The 16,378-nt window shown below is 36.6% G+C and overlaps 1 protein-coding gene across 2 annotated transcripts in view; it reads left to right on the forward strand.

The window, feature by feature from the left end:
* Mcm9 (minichromosome maintenance 9 homologous recombination repair factor) overlaps nt 1-16,378 on the forward strand; it is a 67,361-nt gene that overhangs the window by 6,566 nt on the left and 44,417 nt on the right. The window contains exons 3-7 of one of the 2 annotated variants that reach the window (XM_090338215.1): nt 2,860-3,179; nt 3,763-3,844; nt 6,818-7,018; nt 11,192-11,317; nt 12,670-12,789. In XM_090338215.1, the coding sequence (XP_090194341.1) occupies nt 2,860-3,179; nt 3,763-3,844; nt 6,818-7,018; nt 11,192-11,317; nt 12,670-12,789 (849 nt within the window). The remainder of the gene's footprint in view (nt 1-2,859; nt 3,180-3,762; nt 3,845-6,817; nt 7,019-11,191; nt 11,318-12,669; nt 12,790-16,378) is intronic. The other variant, XM_090338216.1, reaches the window with a different exon arrangement.

Genomic DNA, 16,378 nt, shown 5'->3' on the forward strand with positions numbered 1-16,378 from the left:
GTATTTCTGATTTTATCTTCAAGAATGTCCTCACTCTCTCTCTTCCTCTTCCTCTCTCTCTCTCTCTCTCTCTCTCTCTCTCTCTCTCTCTCTCTCTCTCTCTCTCCCCCTCTCTCCCCCTCCCTCCCTCTCTCCCTCTCTCCCTCTCTCTCTCTCCCTCCCTCTCTCTCCCTCCCTCTCTCCCTCCCCCCTCTCTCCCTCTGTCTCTCTCCTGTTGGTTCTGGGGTTTGAACTCGGCCTTGGTGCTGTCCCCAAGTTCTTTTGTTTAAGGCTAATGCTCTACCATTTTGAGCCATAGCTCTACTTCCAGTTTTCTGGTGGTTTATTGCAGATAACTCTCAGGAACTTGGCTTTAGACTGTGATCCTCAGATCTCAGCTTGCTGAGTAGCTAGGATTACAGGCGTAAGCCACCAGCACCCTGCTTTGGGGATTTTTAGTAGCTACATCTTAACTGGTTTTCTCAATGGTTCACTTGAAGAGTGTTACAAGGCACAATGAAAAAGAAAAAATAATAACACCTTCATGTTATTTATAGCAGTGATTTGCAGACATTAATGGGCATCAAAATTATCTGGAAGGATTTTAAAACTGATGACTGGGCCTACCCTAGAGTTTTTAATTGAGAAGGTCAGGCACAAGACCTAGGAATTTGCATGGTCATTGCTTTCAGATGTTGCTTATCCAGGGACTATATTCTGAAAGTCACAGACCTAAAGTTGTAGATTGGATCTATCTCTAGCACAGATACAGATGTCCCAAAAATTTATTTCTTCTTTTATATTTTTCTTTTAATATTTCTTTACCTTTTTCTTTCATAAAATTTTAAACTTCATGTTTTAATGAGTCATTCCCTCAATATTTGGGAAAAAAAGAGAAATAAATTTGTTTTCTGACATCACCAACTGTCAGGTTCATGCAGGTTATAATACCAAATCACAAAACCATTGAAATGATTCTTCAGTGTCAAAATGTGGCACAATCTGAATAATGTGAGCAACGAACAGAGCCATTGAAAAATAGGCAAAATATGTTTTCAGTGTTGAAAGCACAGAAAAAGAGATGATCAGGGAAGATGTTAGCAGTGACTTTCTGGCGTATCCACACATCATCGCTGGGTGTATGGAGAGTTTCCGCAAGCCAAAGGAAGAAATTCAGATGCGAATGTACATGGATAACCTACCATGCTAGATTAATGTAGCCCAACATCTTAGACTCTCTCCAGACTTCCCATACTACACTGTGGTAATTATTATTATTGTTAGGCTTCAGAATGGATATACTGGCAAGGAGAAAACTTGCTAACTATAGAACATTCAGGTATTTATAATACCTAATATGGTTATTTCCCATGAGTTTAGCAAATCTGACAGACCAGTCTTTAGTGTTCACTGTTGCCAGATTTTTATGCCACTAAATTCTGGGGACAATAGGCCATGGAATGTAAACCAGCAAAACAAATGCCACCTGATAAATCTGTTAGGAGGCATTCTTTAATCACAGTTAGCATCTCCCCCTTCTGGTATTGCCTCACAGGTACCTCAAAATGGCTTTGCTGCCTAAAATCTTAACTTGGGACTTTGTAGTTGCTTGCTTTTGTTATTGCATTTTTTTACTTGTTTCATTTCATTTATTTATTTATTTTTTATGGGTCATGAGTATTGAACTCAGCCTGGGCTCTCTACCTGAGCTCTTCACTCAAGGCTACCACCCTACCTTAGAGCTAAGCCCCACTTCCTGTTTTCTAGAGGTTAATTGGAGATAAGAGTCTCAGGTCCTTTTGTGCCTGAGCTGGCTTGGAACCTCAGTCCTCAGATCTCAGCCTCCTGAGTAGCTAGGATTACAGGCAAGAACCACTATGCTCACTCATTTTATTTATTTTTTGTTGATGTTTGTTGTTTTCTGATTGGGTTTTGCTAAGTACCCAACTTGGCCTTACACTCTGGATCTTCCCACCACCTCCTGAGTGCTGAGATTACAGGAGGTGCTACCGTGATTTAGCACAGCTACTTGCCTTTCTAATGCCAAAAATACCATCTTTATAAGAGGTAAAGTGATACTGTAGACAAACTTACAGATTAAGTCAAGACTTGAAAACACTATCGTATTTATGTATTCTAACTGGAACACACTAGCCTAGCACTGTGGAACTGTTTGGTCATCTTGCTACCTGCCCTTTATCACTCTGCTTTGTGATTGAATCATCAGTTGATCTTATGTGTCAAGCAGCAACATTATTTTTGTTAGATGTGATTATAATTATATCCTGTATTTATAACCTACTGAGATAATCGTCCTATAATAATCTATTTCTTTTTTTTGTTGTATCCTGGTTACTAATATTTTGTCTGTTTGCTTTCCATGAGAGAATCTTGTTTATAGTTTTATAGTCCAGGCTGACCTTGAATTCAATATTCTCAGACTGTGTGTGTGTTGTGTGTGTGTGTGTGTGTGTGTGTGTGTGTGTGTGTGTGTGTGAGTGTGTGTGTGTGTGAGAGAGAGAGAGAGAGAGAGAGAGAGAGAGAGAGAGAGAGAGAGAAACAAGAGAAAGAGAGAGACGCTGGTGCCCCTGACTCACTAACTTGGCCACCTTCTGTGTAGCCACATAATTGAATCTTTAATTCTGATTTATGGAGACACAGGAATGTGGTGCATACCTGCAATCCACCTGTTTCCTTTCCATTCCTGGCTTTAGATATGTGTTTTTAAAAGAGTCCATTGATAGTTGTTATTTATAATCTTTCATTTTTTTAAATTGGGTCAATAGCCAGATTTTTTTTAAGTAAAACACAAGAATTTTTTACAAAATTTCTTCCCACAAAAATATTCCATGGAATAAGTCAATGATGTTTTCCCATCAGGCTTGCCCATCTGTCCCGAACTAGTGAGAGAACACATCCCTAAAACCAAGGACGTGGGGCATTTCTTATCTGTCACTGGAACAGTGATTCGGACAAGTGTGGTGAAGGTCCTGGAGTTTGAGCGGGACTACATGTGCAACAAATGCAAGCACGTATTTGTGGTCAAAGCTGACTTTGAGCAGTATTACACCTTCTGCCGGCCCTCTTCATGTCCCAGCTTGGAGAACTGCAATTCCTCAAAATTCACTTGCCTCTCAGACTTGTCTTCATCTACACCAGCCAGGTGTAGAGATTACCAGGAAATAAAAATTCAAGAACAAGTAAGTGATCAGATAAATGAGAAAATAACAAATTTGAGTAGGTTGTTCTCTGTGGTCATATTGCTATATTAGGAAATATGGAGTCTGTGCATGGATACAAATGAGCTTGTGTTGTCATTTTGTAGAAAATCAAAGCTTGAAACTCCTGTGCATATACTAAAATATAGTTTATAGAAACCATAATCACTATTTTATATAGAACATTGACAAGAAGATTGCAGAATGACTTAATGATGTTAAAATTAAAATGACAAGAATTCTGTGGTAACTGTTCTTAAACTAAATGATAAAAGTAGGCTTAACTGGTTAAGCATTGTTAAAAGCACTATTTGGAATTTAGGTTCAGTTTTATTTGTTGTGCCAGATGAAGCATTTATGTAAATACTTTTTTTTTTTTTTGGTTGGTCATGGGACTTGAACTCTGATCCTGGGCATTGTTCCTGAGCTCTTCAGCTCGAGCCTACCACCCATCATATTTTATTGTATGATAATGCCAGAAATATGGGAACCGTAATTGTAAGTACTAGTAAATTTCTAGATACTTAGCCAGCCTGTTGAGTAAGTGTTTTCTTTTCCTTGCTAGGTTCAAAGGCTATCTGTTGGAAGTATTCCACGATCTATGAAAGTGATCCTAGAAGATGACTTAGTAGACAGTTGCAAATCTGGTAAGAATGGATCTTTTCTTACCCTGTGGAGATCAATCTTTCTATGATGTTCATGCTGGGCTTGAACTTCTGGGCTCAAATGACTCTCCCCGTTAGGCCTCTAGAATAGCTAGGACTGTAGTGAAAGTTACCTTGCAAGAATGAACTTCTAAAGCTGGATACTAGTGGCTTACTCATGTAATCTCAGCTACTCAGGAGGCTGAGATCTGAGAATCATGGTTCAAAGCCAGCTCGGGCAGGAAAGTCCGTGAGACTCCTATTACCAATTAATTACCAAGAAGCCAACAGCTGAACTGGCTGAAGTGGTAGAGCACAGCCTTGAACAACAACAACAACAAGAACAACAAATGCTCAGGGACAGTGCCCAGGCCATAGACACACACACTCAAACTTACGTTGGCCTGTGTAGAAAGTCCTAAGTACAGATTAGAAAAAAGCCACTTTTAATTTTTCCCCAAGATCACTAGCAAGGGAATGTAGAGGATTAATTAACTTTGTGAGTAAACTGGTATGCAGGTGGAAAATCTTAAGAGCTGGGCTAAAGCTTAGTGATTTGGCTCTGCTGGTTATTTCATAAACAGCTGGATTTGTCCATGGTCACTTAGAATTAGGTGACAGAACTAGGACAGGAATGCATATTCACTAACTTTGGATTCAGGTTCTTTTCTTTTTCTTTCTTTTTTTGGGGGGTGGGGGTGGTTTATGGGGCTTGAACTCTGGGCCTGGGCATTGTCTCTGAGCTCTTCAGCTCAAGGCTACCTCCCTATCCCTGGGCCTGGGTGTTGTCCCTGAGCTCTTCAGCTCAAGGCTACTGCCCCCTACCCCTTGAGTCACATCCCCACTTCTGTTTTCTGGTGGTTAATTGTAGATACAATTTCAGGACTTTAGTGCCCAGGCTGGATTTGAAGGGTGATTCTCAGATCTCAGCCTTCTGAGTAGCTAGGATTACAGGCATGAGCCACCATGCCCAGACTCTGGGTTCTTTTCTGTGTGCCACAGCATAACAGCAATTAATAAAAAAACAAAAAACATCAGGAGGCTGAGATCTGAGGATCAAGGTTCAAAGCCAGCCCGGGCACAAAAGAACCTGGTACTCTTATCTCTAATTAACCTCTAGAAAACGGGTAATGGGGCTGGGTTCAAGGGTAGGGCCGTAGCCTTGAGCTGAAGAGCTCAGGGACAATATCCAGGCCCTGGGAGTAGGATGGTATCCCTTGAGTTGAATTGCTTAGGGACAGCACCCAGGCCCAATGACCAAAGAAAACCAGCTATTGTAATGGCCTTATAAAAATGCCATTCAAAGAATACTTGAGTAAATGAAAGCATATGAATTAGGATTTTAAAATAAACTAGGCACTATGCAAATACAGGCAAGGAGTAGTACAACAGTAGCCGGTACTTGTTAAAAGTCAGCATTTTCTTGATATGGAATGAAGTAATTTCCATGTATTATATGACATAATTCTCATTATCTATTCCCTTTTCCTAGGAAGGTTGTGTAATTTGTTCAAGGTCACATAGCTAATGGGAATAGAATTGGGATTTAAATCTAAATTGATGAGTTATTGTTTTTAGCCACTCTTCAATGAGGTGCATTTTCCACATAATCACTATTATTTTAGCATTCTACAAATAAGTTCTATATCTAAAGTTCTTCAGTTAAATAATGTGGAAACTATCACCTATTAGAATTATACTAGACTGTTGGAAATATTTAAGTTCAAAGATGTTCTAGTCATTTGGGGGTGAACATTATCATAAATGATTTTATTCCAAATGAGTTTTGAAAAAAATCTTGGCAGCATGTGTAAAATACCTATTTAATGTGTTTGTCAGCATTTACTGTGAAGTTGCTTTCAGCTGGAAATGTGTCTTCTATGCACTGACTCTACCAGTTTCATGCATTTAGTATTTACAGAATACTTTTCTTCAGGAAATCAAAATTTCAGCAGAGAACACATTACACATTGAAATTCAGCAAACAACAGAAAATTGGCACAGTCTTGGTCATAAAGAATTTAGCAGTTAATCTTTAGACTGTTGTGCAAAGTGTAAATATCAGGATTGGGTATGAGGCCTGTCCAACAGCCTACATTCAGTATGACTGAAATATGAAAAGATTGTGTTTTGTTTTTGGCCTCCTTTGTTCCATTACTGAAGTACAGAATAGCAAACATTTACATATATTTGTTAGCTTATATATTACACTATATCTAATTAGAAGCACAGATATCATATGTGAATGTGCAGATAAATTACCCAGACTTTTTTTGGTTGTTGTTTTGTTTTGTTTTTTAGGAAAGTATACAAGTCTAATATTTCAACTGCTACTGATGGGAAATATTCTCTAGGTAGGAAGTAACCACTAAAAAGGAGCAACCTGGGTGATTCTTGTGTTTTCAGAAAGATATAGAGGAGGTATCCATTGATTTCTTAGTTTATTTCTTTAGTTCATTTAAAAAGAAAAAAAAAGGAAAAGCAGTGAAGAAAATAAAAAATGGACGTGTGAGAAACTAAAGAAGATGCCTAGCATACAAGAGTGTCTCTTTTCCTAATATCAAGTTGATTATAGATTCACCTTGGGGCTGTAATTCCCACATCTCTTCTCAAAGTGAGAGTAGTTACACTCTGAGATGATGTGAATGTCACCAACATAACAATGTGGGTGACAATCTACCAGAAAACTATTCCCAACGAAGAGCAATAATTTGATGTGTTTTACCACATCAATTACAAAAACCAAAAATATTGACTTCATCTTTAACTCTGCAGATTAGAAGTGTCTGTTTAAAAAAAAATCATTGAGAATTTGGTGTGTTCTTCTGCCCCCAGCTTGCTGGGGAATTGCTTTCTTGATGAGCACATACACTCCAAACCCTACTGTGGGAATTCTCATTTCTGGACTTGGGTTGCATGAGTCTGTGCTCAGCACACATAATCTACTATTGGACTCAAGTGGATGAATTTTCCCAGGTGATGACATCACTGTCTGTGGAGTTGTAATGCAACGCTGGAAGCCCTTTCAGCAAGATGTGCGGTGTGAGGTGGAGATAGTCCTGAAAGCCAACTATGTGCAAGTAAACAATGAGCAGTCTTCAGGTATTGTCATGGATGAGGAAGTTCAAAAGGAATTTGAAGACTTTTGGGAATACTATAAGAATGACCCTTTTGCAGGTTTGTGTTTAGGACATAAAGCTCATAATTATTAATGGCAACACAATTTAGCTAAATATGCTGTTTGTGGGGCCAGGAGTTTGACATAGTGGTTTGACCTAGCATGCATGAAGACCCAGGTTCAATTCCTTGGTACCACATATATAGAAAAAAGCCAGAAATGGTGCTGTGGCTCAAGTGGTAGAGCTCTAGCCTTGAGAAAGCCCAAGGACAGTGCTCAGGCCCTGAGTTCAAGCCCTGGGATTGGCAAACAAGAAAATATGCTGTTTGTGATTTGCAAACCATCTTATCTGCTATGTAACTCACAGCTGAGTTCAAAGCATTAGGATCTATCCATAATCTTCTTTTGAAGTTCTTTTCTGACTTGCAGACTTATTCTTAAGAAAACTTCCTGGAACTTTTTTTTTTTTCATTTCTTTTAAACATCTGTTATACTGCAAAAAAAAAAAAAAAAAGACATAGATTTCTCTTCCTTGCTTGTTCTTAAAAAAAAAAAAAGATAAAACTCATCCTATTGTGAAACCTCATCAAATCAAATGGTTTTTTTTTTTTTTGGGGGGGGGGGGTGGTTGCCAGTCATGAACTCAGGGCCTGGGCACTGTCCTTAGGCTTTTCTCAAGGCAAGCGCTCTAGCTTTTTCTATGTATGTGGTCCTGAGGAATTGAAACCAGGGCTCTGTACATGCTAGGCAAGCACTCTTCCTGTAGGCCATGCTCTTGGCCTCATGAAATATATTTTTGATAACAATTCCCTATTTTAACTGAAGACTTTAAAGCATGGTATAGAGTTTTTAACTCTCATTTCATGCATGGGGGGGCAGGAAATGTTTTTTTATTCTGCATTTCTCCCTCTTTTAACCGTTTTACTAAAATAAATCCTTACCAGAACTTAAGAAAAAAAGCAGGATGTAAATAGCAAAGAGAAGAGTGAATATACAGAGCAGCAAAGAGAAAAGTGAATATACAGAGCTTTGTCAATTTTGACTGTGTGCCTAAAGTGTAATTACAATATACCATCACTGTGTCTGGGTTCACAGAGCAGTTTTTATTATTGAAATGCCCTGTATGTATAAAACAACTGAATTGTATTCTCATTCTTCTTTGAATGCATCTCCAAGAAAAATAATATACTATTTCCATTTCAAATGTACTCTCATGCTGAATCATAAAATAAGGCTATTTGCCTAAATATGGACATTTGTTTTTATTTTGAGATGCTTTTTCACCTGTGTCTACTATGTAGATATGTGTATATGTGTGTATATACATGTTTATATATATATAAGCTGAAAGTTCTTTACACTGTAACTTTATTAACTAACCACAAGAATGCTGTACATATTGTGTGTGTGTGTGTGTGTGTGTGTGTGTGTGTGTGTGTGTCTGCCTGCCTTCCTGCCTGCCTGCGTGCGCTGGTACTAGGGCCTGAACTCAGAGCCTTAGGCTCACTTAGCTTTTTTTGGTTCATGGCTGATGCTTGATACTGTGAGTATTCAACTAGGATAAGCCAAGGGGCTTTATTCTGATCTGCACTGCCCTCAAGGATCTCTGACCTTAGAGCCTAACTTCTGGAAAGAACAACAAATATAAGAACTGGTTCTTTTGGGTCATCTGAACCTGTGTGGGGTGACTCAGTTATTGAAGAAGCTGCTTTTTTTTCCCCCTTATTTTTCTTGTCTTATATTTGTCAGTATATTACATACTATTTTCTTTAGTTTATGGTTTCTCATCTTCCTCTTCATTCATTCCTGTCCTGTAGTCAAAGAATTTAAAACACTAAGAGGGAAAAAAGTGAAAGACATATCTAATTTATTAGCTGTAAGCAAAGCTGGGTGCAATATCATATCCTTTTTGAGGGCTCCGGACATCTTTCTTTCCTTTTTTCTGGTCCTGGGGCTTTAAAACTAAGGGCCATGAGCTTTTATGCTCAAGATGAGTGCTGTACCACTTGAGCCACATCTCCACTTTGGCTTTTTTGATAGTTAATTGAAGATAGAGTCCCACGGGCTTTCCTTTCCTCAGATTTCCACCTCCTGAATAGCTAGGGTTACAGGTGAGCCAATGGCATCCAGCTTCCAGACATGTTTTTAAAGGGCAGAGAAATATGTCATACTTAATTCAAGTGACGCCCTTCCACAAAACACATTTCAAAAGAGGGCAGGTCACAAAATGTCTATTAGGTTACATGTATACAAATTCAGCAGCATTTTTCATTGAGGAAACTGAAGGCCAAGATGCAAGACCATAGGCACATTAATGACATGTAAGGAACCAGAAATTTGGAAAGGAGCCAGGATGGAGCTCACTTCAGTGCACTCTCTTCCGTGGTACAGCCACAGAAATTTGTACTGTCATGATCCAAGGACTTGCTTTTCAACTTTGACGGCATATTTACTATAGTGTCTTTCTCTTTTTCTTTTGCTTTTTTGATACAACAGTTGTCCTAACTTCATAATGTTTATTGATTAGTTGAGGAAATCTTGAGAACAGAACTAAGCACAAGTAATATAAAACAAAGCTAATTAATAAGTTCTCACTGTTCGGCAGGTAATTTGTCATGGGCCCTACAGAATCATGTCGGTGCCATTTATTTTACCATAAGGAAATGGTAGCAAACAAAGTTAAAAAACTTACCCAAGAACAGACCATAGAAAATAATGGCCTTCTGGGATTTGCCTTCAGGCATGATACCAGAATCTGTGTCCTTTGCTATTGGGATGAGTCTTGCTAGCAAGTTAATTACAGTCTACCTTTTCTCAACAAAACTGACTCTTCAGGCTTGCATGGTTTTGTTTGTTTTTTCATGTGCTAGTGGGACTTATTCCCTTAATACATAGAGCCTTGCCTGTCTAGTATCTGCTCTCAGCTCTCGTTTTCTTTCCATTCTTTCCTTAACTTTTTTTTTTTGCAAGGTTGGGTCTAAGCTTAGAGATTTAATAATGCTCAGCCTACATGAGGTTTATGTTCAATCCCTAGCATCAAAAAAGCCAATCTTGATTTATTACAAAAAAAAGTGTTTGTGTATGGAGCTAACACAATCAAGGCCTGTCAGAATCTTGTAGATTACACTACTGACTTAGTCAAATACCTGACCGATGGGATAGACAGTGCCTCAGACTTGATGCTTTGATAGTTCTGGAAACAGAACTTAAAATATTGATGTTTATTTAAAGAAGAATTCAAGATCTCCAGCTTGGATTGCAGGAGTTATATTTTGCAGTTTTTCTTTTTGAGATGCTGAGTTGAACCAAATGCCTTGTACAATGCTAGATGAGGGCTCTAGCACCAAGGGATACCCCAACTCCTTTTTGTTTTAGTCAGGGGTCCCATTGCTACCTATGTCTTCTTGCCCCTGCCTCCTGTATAGCTATATAGGCATGTCCCACCATGCTCAACTCTGCAGTGATCTTAATTCTCTCATTAGATTTCCTAACAGCTGGAATAAATGCTGAATTAGATTTTACTTTCAGGGTAGATTCTTTTTAATTAACACAAATTTATTGTTTTTATTTAGGTGTTGTACAGAGGGATTATAATTCCACAGGGTAGATTTTTTTTTTTCACTTCCTTCCCTTCTACTTTTGGAGAAAAATCATTTCCTCTCACAAGACCCTTCCTCTCTGATGATACTTAACCAGTAGGTTATTACAATCTGATTCATGTTCAAGACTGAACATTTTCCTTGTAATCAGACAGTGGGTAATTTTACTCTACATAGAAAATATGACATTATTCTAAGCAACAATGTGGCCTAATGGGTAAAGGGGAAAAGGGTATTCCTGTTTGTGTTCCCTCTGACATATGATGAATTTATAGACATATAATCAGGTGGTATCCAGGAGTAGAAAGCACTTTGCACTCATGGCATAGGACCTAAGCACAGTAAGCTGAGCATGGCGGTACACTCCTGGGATCCCAGCACTTAAGGAGCATCATGAATCCAAGGCCAGTCTGGCCACCTATCCTTTCTCAAAAAAGGCAAAATCAGAATAACAAAAATAGAGGCTAAACAAAGACATTTACTATCTTTAGCTATTTGGACCTGGGCCTCTTGATCACTTTAGAACAGTGGAAAGAATATACATATAGGAAGATGGTCAGTTAGGATAGGAAGAGAAATATTAATAAGGTTTCTTGAAAATCGTCGTCGACTTCTGACCTTTGTCTATTGCAGGAAGGAATGAAATCCTGGCCAGCTTGTGCCCACAAGTGTTTGGGATGTATCTAGTAAAGCTTGCTGTGGCTATGGTGCTGGCTGGTGGGATTCAGAGGACAGATGCTGCAGGAACAAGGGTCAGGGGTGAGTACCACTGAAAGCTTTTGAGAAGTATGAACATGCAAGGAGAAGGCTAGACATTCTCTCTCCTTACCAAAAACTGCTTGTTGAATTTTATTTTCTAAATGTAGTCATTTAAAACTGTCTCACTTAAGCCTAACACTTGTGTCTGTCAGTATCTACTTTCTCTAATTCCAGATATAATCATTAAGCTTGTCAATAGCTATATACTTCTGCTATTGCCTATAAGAAAGGCACAAAATAACGTTTTTTATTTAATTTCTGTGTTAAATTTTTAGTTGGATCTCTTGATCACTAAGAGGAAAAGGTTAGAAATAGTGTATTTCAATGACTCTAAGTCAGTCTCTCCATTTGGGATTATCAGAATATTTCTTTGTCTGATAATGCCAGTTAGCCAGTCATCTGCATGCTGGTTCCCTTCTGCTGGTGGGTACATGTGCCATCTGAATGAGATGCTGGTATAGATCACACAGTCACGTAAAGATTGCCAAAATGTAATTATATCTGGATGGCAGAAAGCTCTTTTGCAGCTTAACTAGTCTGAATGTCTTCTCTATGGTCGATATTAAGCAAAGTGTAATCCAAAAGAACTAAATGGGCATAATTTTAAATCAAGCTTAGCAAGGATCTAAAACCATGCAGTGTAATACAAAACACTATAAGATACACGTTTTTTTGATCGCCTGTTATTTGGAAGGTAATACACTAAATGTTGAACTTAATGTGGATTTCCTATAAATATATTTAGAAAATACTTGAGGAATACTTAAGAAATTTAGTCAGTTTGATAGTATCATAGAATTGTATTTCCATTCATGTTACATTTGAAAAATAAGAGTACTTAAATCATTCTAAGATACTTAACTAAGCTAATAAAATTTTAATAAAGTAAAAATGTTTTGTTACATTTTTAAATGATCTAGTAAGTATAAAAGAAGCATTTATAAAGTCTCCAGCACTTCCAAGTACCTAAATAAAAATAGAATAAAACCTTAACATGACTTGCATGGAAAGCTTTAATCACAGTAGTTTAGTATTTAAAAAATAAAAATCGAATAAAAAATAAAAATCAAATCAGAAACCTTATATGCCAAGACTTTTAAAATGTTAAACAGGGGTTAAACATCTAGAAATAGCACACAATTTATTAATAGAATATATATTTGAAATATGTCCTATTCAGTAAAGTTAAGCTTTGACAGTTAACTCCTTCTTTGAATGGCCTTACATAAAAATATACATCAAAACACTAGAAAAATGTGTTGGCAGTCCATGTGAACTATTTTCTTTTAGATTAATTATAATTATTCATAGCTCCACTCAGATTTAAAACTTCACATATTTTATTTTTCTAGGTGAATCTCATCTTTTATTGGTTGGGGATCCTGGTACAGGGAAATCTCAATTCCTCAAATATGCCGCAAAAATTACACCAAGATCTGTACTGACCACAGGAATTGGATCTACTAGTGCAGGTACTTTATATGATTTCAAGTAATTTAACATTACTATAGAAGCTAACAAATGTTTTTTTTTTCCTTATGAGAAAGCACCTATAAAAGGATTAATTCCTTGCTAAGTTTTAAAGTTACTGCCAGATAATGAAGGAAGTATACATTACTTTTGAAGCTCTAGAAATTTTTTTGAAAACTATCCTTAACTTCCTTATGTACCTTAATTTGAACAGTGCTAGGGTTTCTCTCCTTGTCTACTGATTACCTTTATATACTTACACAGTAAAATGTTATACCTCATCTGGCATTTTATGAAAACCCAAGCAAACATAATATCAACATAAATTGGAAAAAGTTCACTTTGCAAAAGTAAATAGATGGCATGGAATGTAAGGCCTTTTCATGACCCTAAATCTCACTGCAATGGTAGCCCCTACTGAAATCCCATAGACTTGAGATTGTCTGTATTTAGAAAGCACACTTTTCATATGTTAGGAGCTTCATTCAAACTTGTAAATTTTTCATAAGGAAACAGAATGTAAAAGCTTGATTACAGAACTTTGTGGCTCAAGTGGCAGAACATCACCATTTGATCATAGAACCTGAGGTGTGGCTCATGTGGCAGACTGAGTATCAAAGTTTGATTATAGAACGAGGGTCATTGCTTAAGGCAGATAGAATGTCAAGGTTTGATTACAGAACTGTGACTCAAGTGGTGTAGAGTACTTGCCCAGTAACTGTGATTTGATAAGTTGATTTAGGGAAAATATATTCGGCTGTTTTGTATTGTTTGACTGTTTTGTATTGTTAAACAGTTTCGATGCACTCTACCACTAGGCCACGCTCCTAGCCCCATATTTCTTATGTTCTTCTACAGCTAAATCTTTGGTTTGACACCTTTCATAAGTTACTTGCTGCTTAATAAGGGAGCCTCACTTCTTTGGCTTATATTCAAAATTTTTTATGAGAAGCTTGTACCTTAAAGTCTATTATACAGTAAGAAAATGTCACACTAATAGTCGTTTGTAAGTTAAAAGGCTACAAAATGTAACTAAAAAGTTAATAAATGTTGACAACAAAGAATTTGTGTATTGAGTGGGTAAAGTTAAGGATACTAGAAGTAGTAAACAACATAAATAAAGAACAAAGTGCATTTTTACAATCTTAATACCTCAATGCTCTAAGAGTTTGTATAAAATGATATAGCAACAAATGAAGATTTCCCAAGTCATTTTAACATGCAAATTTTACTAATTACAAAGAATATCAAGAAAAAGTCTAAACCATCTTATGAGCTACTAATAATTTCAGACTATTTGAGAAGCTTTATGAAGAACTGGGTGCTGACTCAGTGTAAATTGATTAATGTTAAGGACTTTTTTAAAAAATTGACAAGATCATAATCTAGAAATGAAAAAAGATTGTGTTAATGGCACTGTTAACAGAATTATGAAAAATGTATTAAGAGCATTTTGCCTTTTTTGGTGTGCAGCTCATAATCCAAATAAGAGAGAAAGACTGGGAAATACCAATTTTACAACTGTAGAAAATTTGTTGCTGCTACTCACCCACTGAGATCAGTGACCTTTTAAACTCTTAACTCATTAGGGAGGCAAACTGCATACAGTGGGATGCACAAGAGTTGGTTTTCATTATATTTCTAAATGTAAATATACATTTACATTATGCCATCAGTTTTAAAGCTTTGAAAATTGCTGCTACATTTTCTTGGTAAAGGTAGTAACTACAAATCCTAAAAGTGTGGGATAAAGCAACAAAGAAACCTAAAGTTTTGAATGGGTATATGCATGTACGTTTATTCAGATTTCTGGAAAATTTTTGGAGTTTAAATGGTACCTTGACTCTCAACCTATTCACTTATCTCTTCTGTCCATGTTTGTATTCTATACACATAGCTATTTACCATGATCAAAAGAAGACAGTTCTGGGCGGGGGTGTGGCCTAGTGGTAGAGTGCTCACCTAGCATGCAGGGAGCCCTGGGTTTGATTTCTCTGTACCACTTACACAGAAAAAGCTCAAGTGCTGCTGTGGCTGAAGTGGCAGAGCACTAGCCTTGAGCAAAAAAAAGTGTCCAAGGACAGGGCCCAGGCTCTGAGTTCAAGTCTCAGGACTAGCAAAAAAAAAAAAAGTTCTAAGCCTTGCAGGTATAATTCAGATATAATGTATATAAATGAGGCTAAATGGGAAGGAAAAAATTCTACATGTGGGGTTATTTTTGTTCTTAATCTGTTTTGATTTTTATTTTTAAATTACCTTGCAAAACAAAGTTTAAGATAATACAGTGTTATGTCCAAATTCATTTTTATAAATTGACATCAAAACCTAATTGTTTTGATATCACTACAAAATTATCTTTTACTTATAATTTAAACTCAGCAGTAAATAGCTTTATTTGGTGATTCAGCTTATGTTTTACTCCTACTAAAGCACATATATCTTGTTCCTTCTATATTAACCACTGAGCTTTTCATTGGAAAGTATTTTATTTTCATTTTAATATTTTTAACATTTTCTTTTAATTGCAACTAGACAAGATTTTTCTACATATAGTTTTAACAGTCTGAAGTATTTTATTTTTTAAACTTGAACTAGTTAACGGACAATAGTCTAATAATCTGGAGTATTAAATTTTTAAGTTTAACATTCAGCAAAACTTTGCTTCACAAAGTTTAGAATGACAGAAAATATATACACCTCAAGTATGTATTTAGACAAATGCCCTTTTATTTCCTCAAAATAAATGCATTTAAAAAGTGCAGTATAAAAGTTTTAGATATGAAGGCACTGCAAAAACTACATCATAGGCTATCTTGCTTAGTAGCAAGAGCTAAACGAAAATATGCGACCCTTAATTTAATGGAGCTTAAGAATATTTGAGGAAGAACCTAGCTCTCATCAAAGAAAAATACCTTTTGGCCCACTTAGTTATTCCTTCCCAAGACTGCTTTTCAAAAACTTATCTGGAAAAACTATCTGGAAAAACTATCTAGAATATGTCAAGTAGAAATATGCTTGGTGGTATTCTTCATGAATGTCACAAGTGTGGAGAAGAATACTACAGGTATAGGAGAGGAAAAAAAACAAAAAACCTATTTCCAAAAATGAAATTACTACAAACAGTCATGTATTATGATTGAAGCTAACTATGGCTTTCTAAAGCTACTGTTTTTAAATAAATAATGCCAATAACACATGATATACCAAAACGATTTTTGAAGTTCATAATGCTTTTACAGACTTCAAGAACAGATTAGAGCCATTATAATCTCCTGTTCTTAAATTTAGGGGATTTAGTATTTGCTCTTAACATGTTGAAATTACTGTATAATAATAATTTGTACTTCAGATGCTCTGTAATAAAAAACTGAAACAGCCAGAGGACCTTATAAACAATTAGCTACAACTGTTATTAGAAAACATCAAATTCTGTCCAGTATTATATGAACAATAACCACCACAAATGTGCCTGGCCTAGGACAAACAAATCCTTAATTTTTTGTACCATATATAGTTGGTTTAAAAGACCTATTTCTTTCATAAAAGAATGAAATTTTGCCCCTTAAAACCACATTGCATGTCTTCAAAGCA

This window comes from Megascapheus bottae, chromosome 8 (genome assembly GCF_031878675.1).
Source record: "Megascapheus bottae isolate mThoBot1 chromosome 8, mThoBot2.hap1, whole genome shotgun sequence".
In the NCBI taxonomy this organism is placed as follows: Eukaryota; Metazoa; Chordata; class Mammalia; order Rodentia; family Geomyidae; genus Megascapheus; species Megascapheus bottae.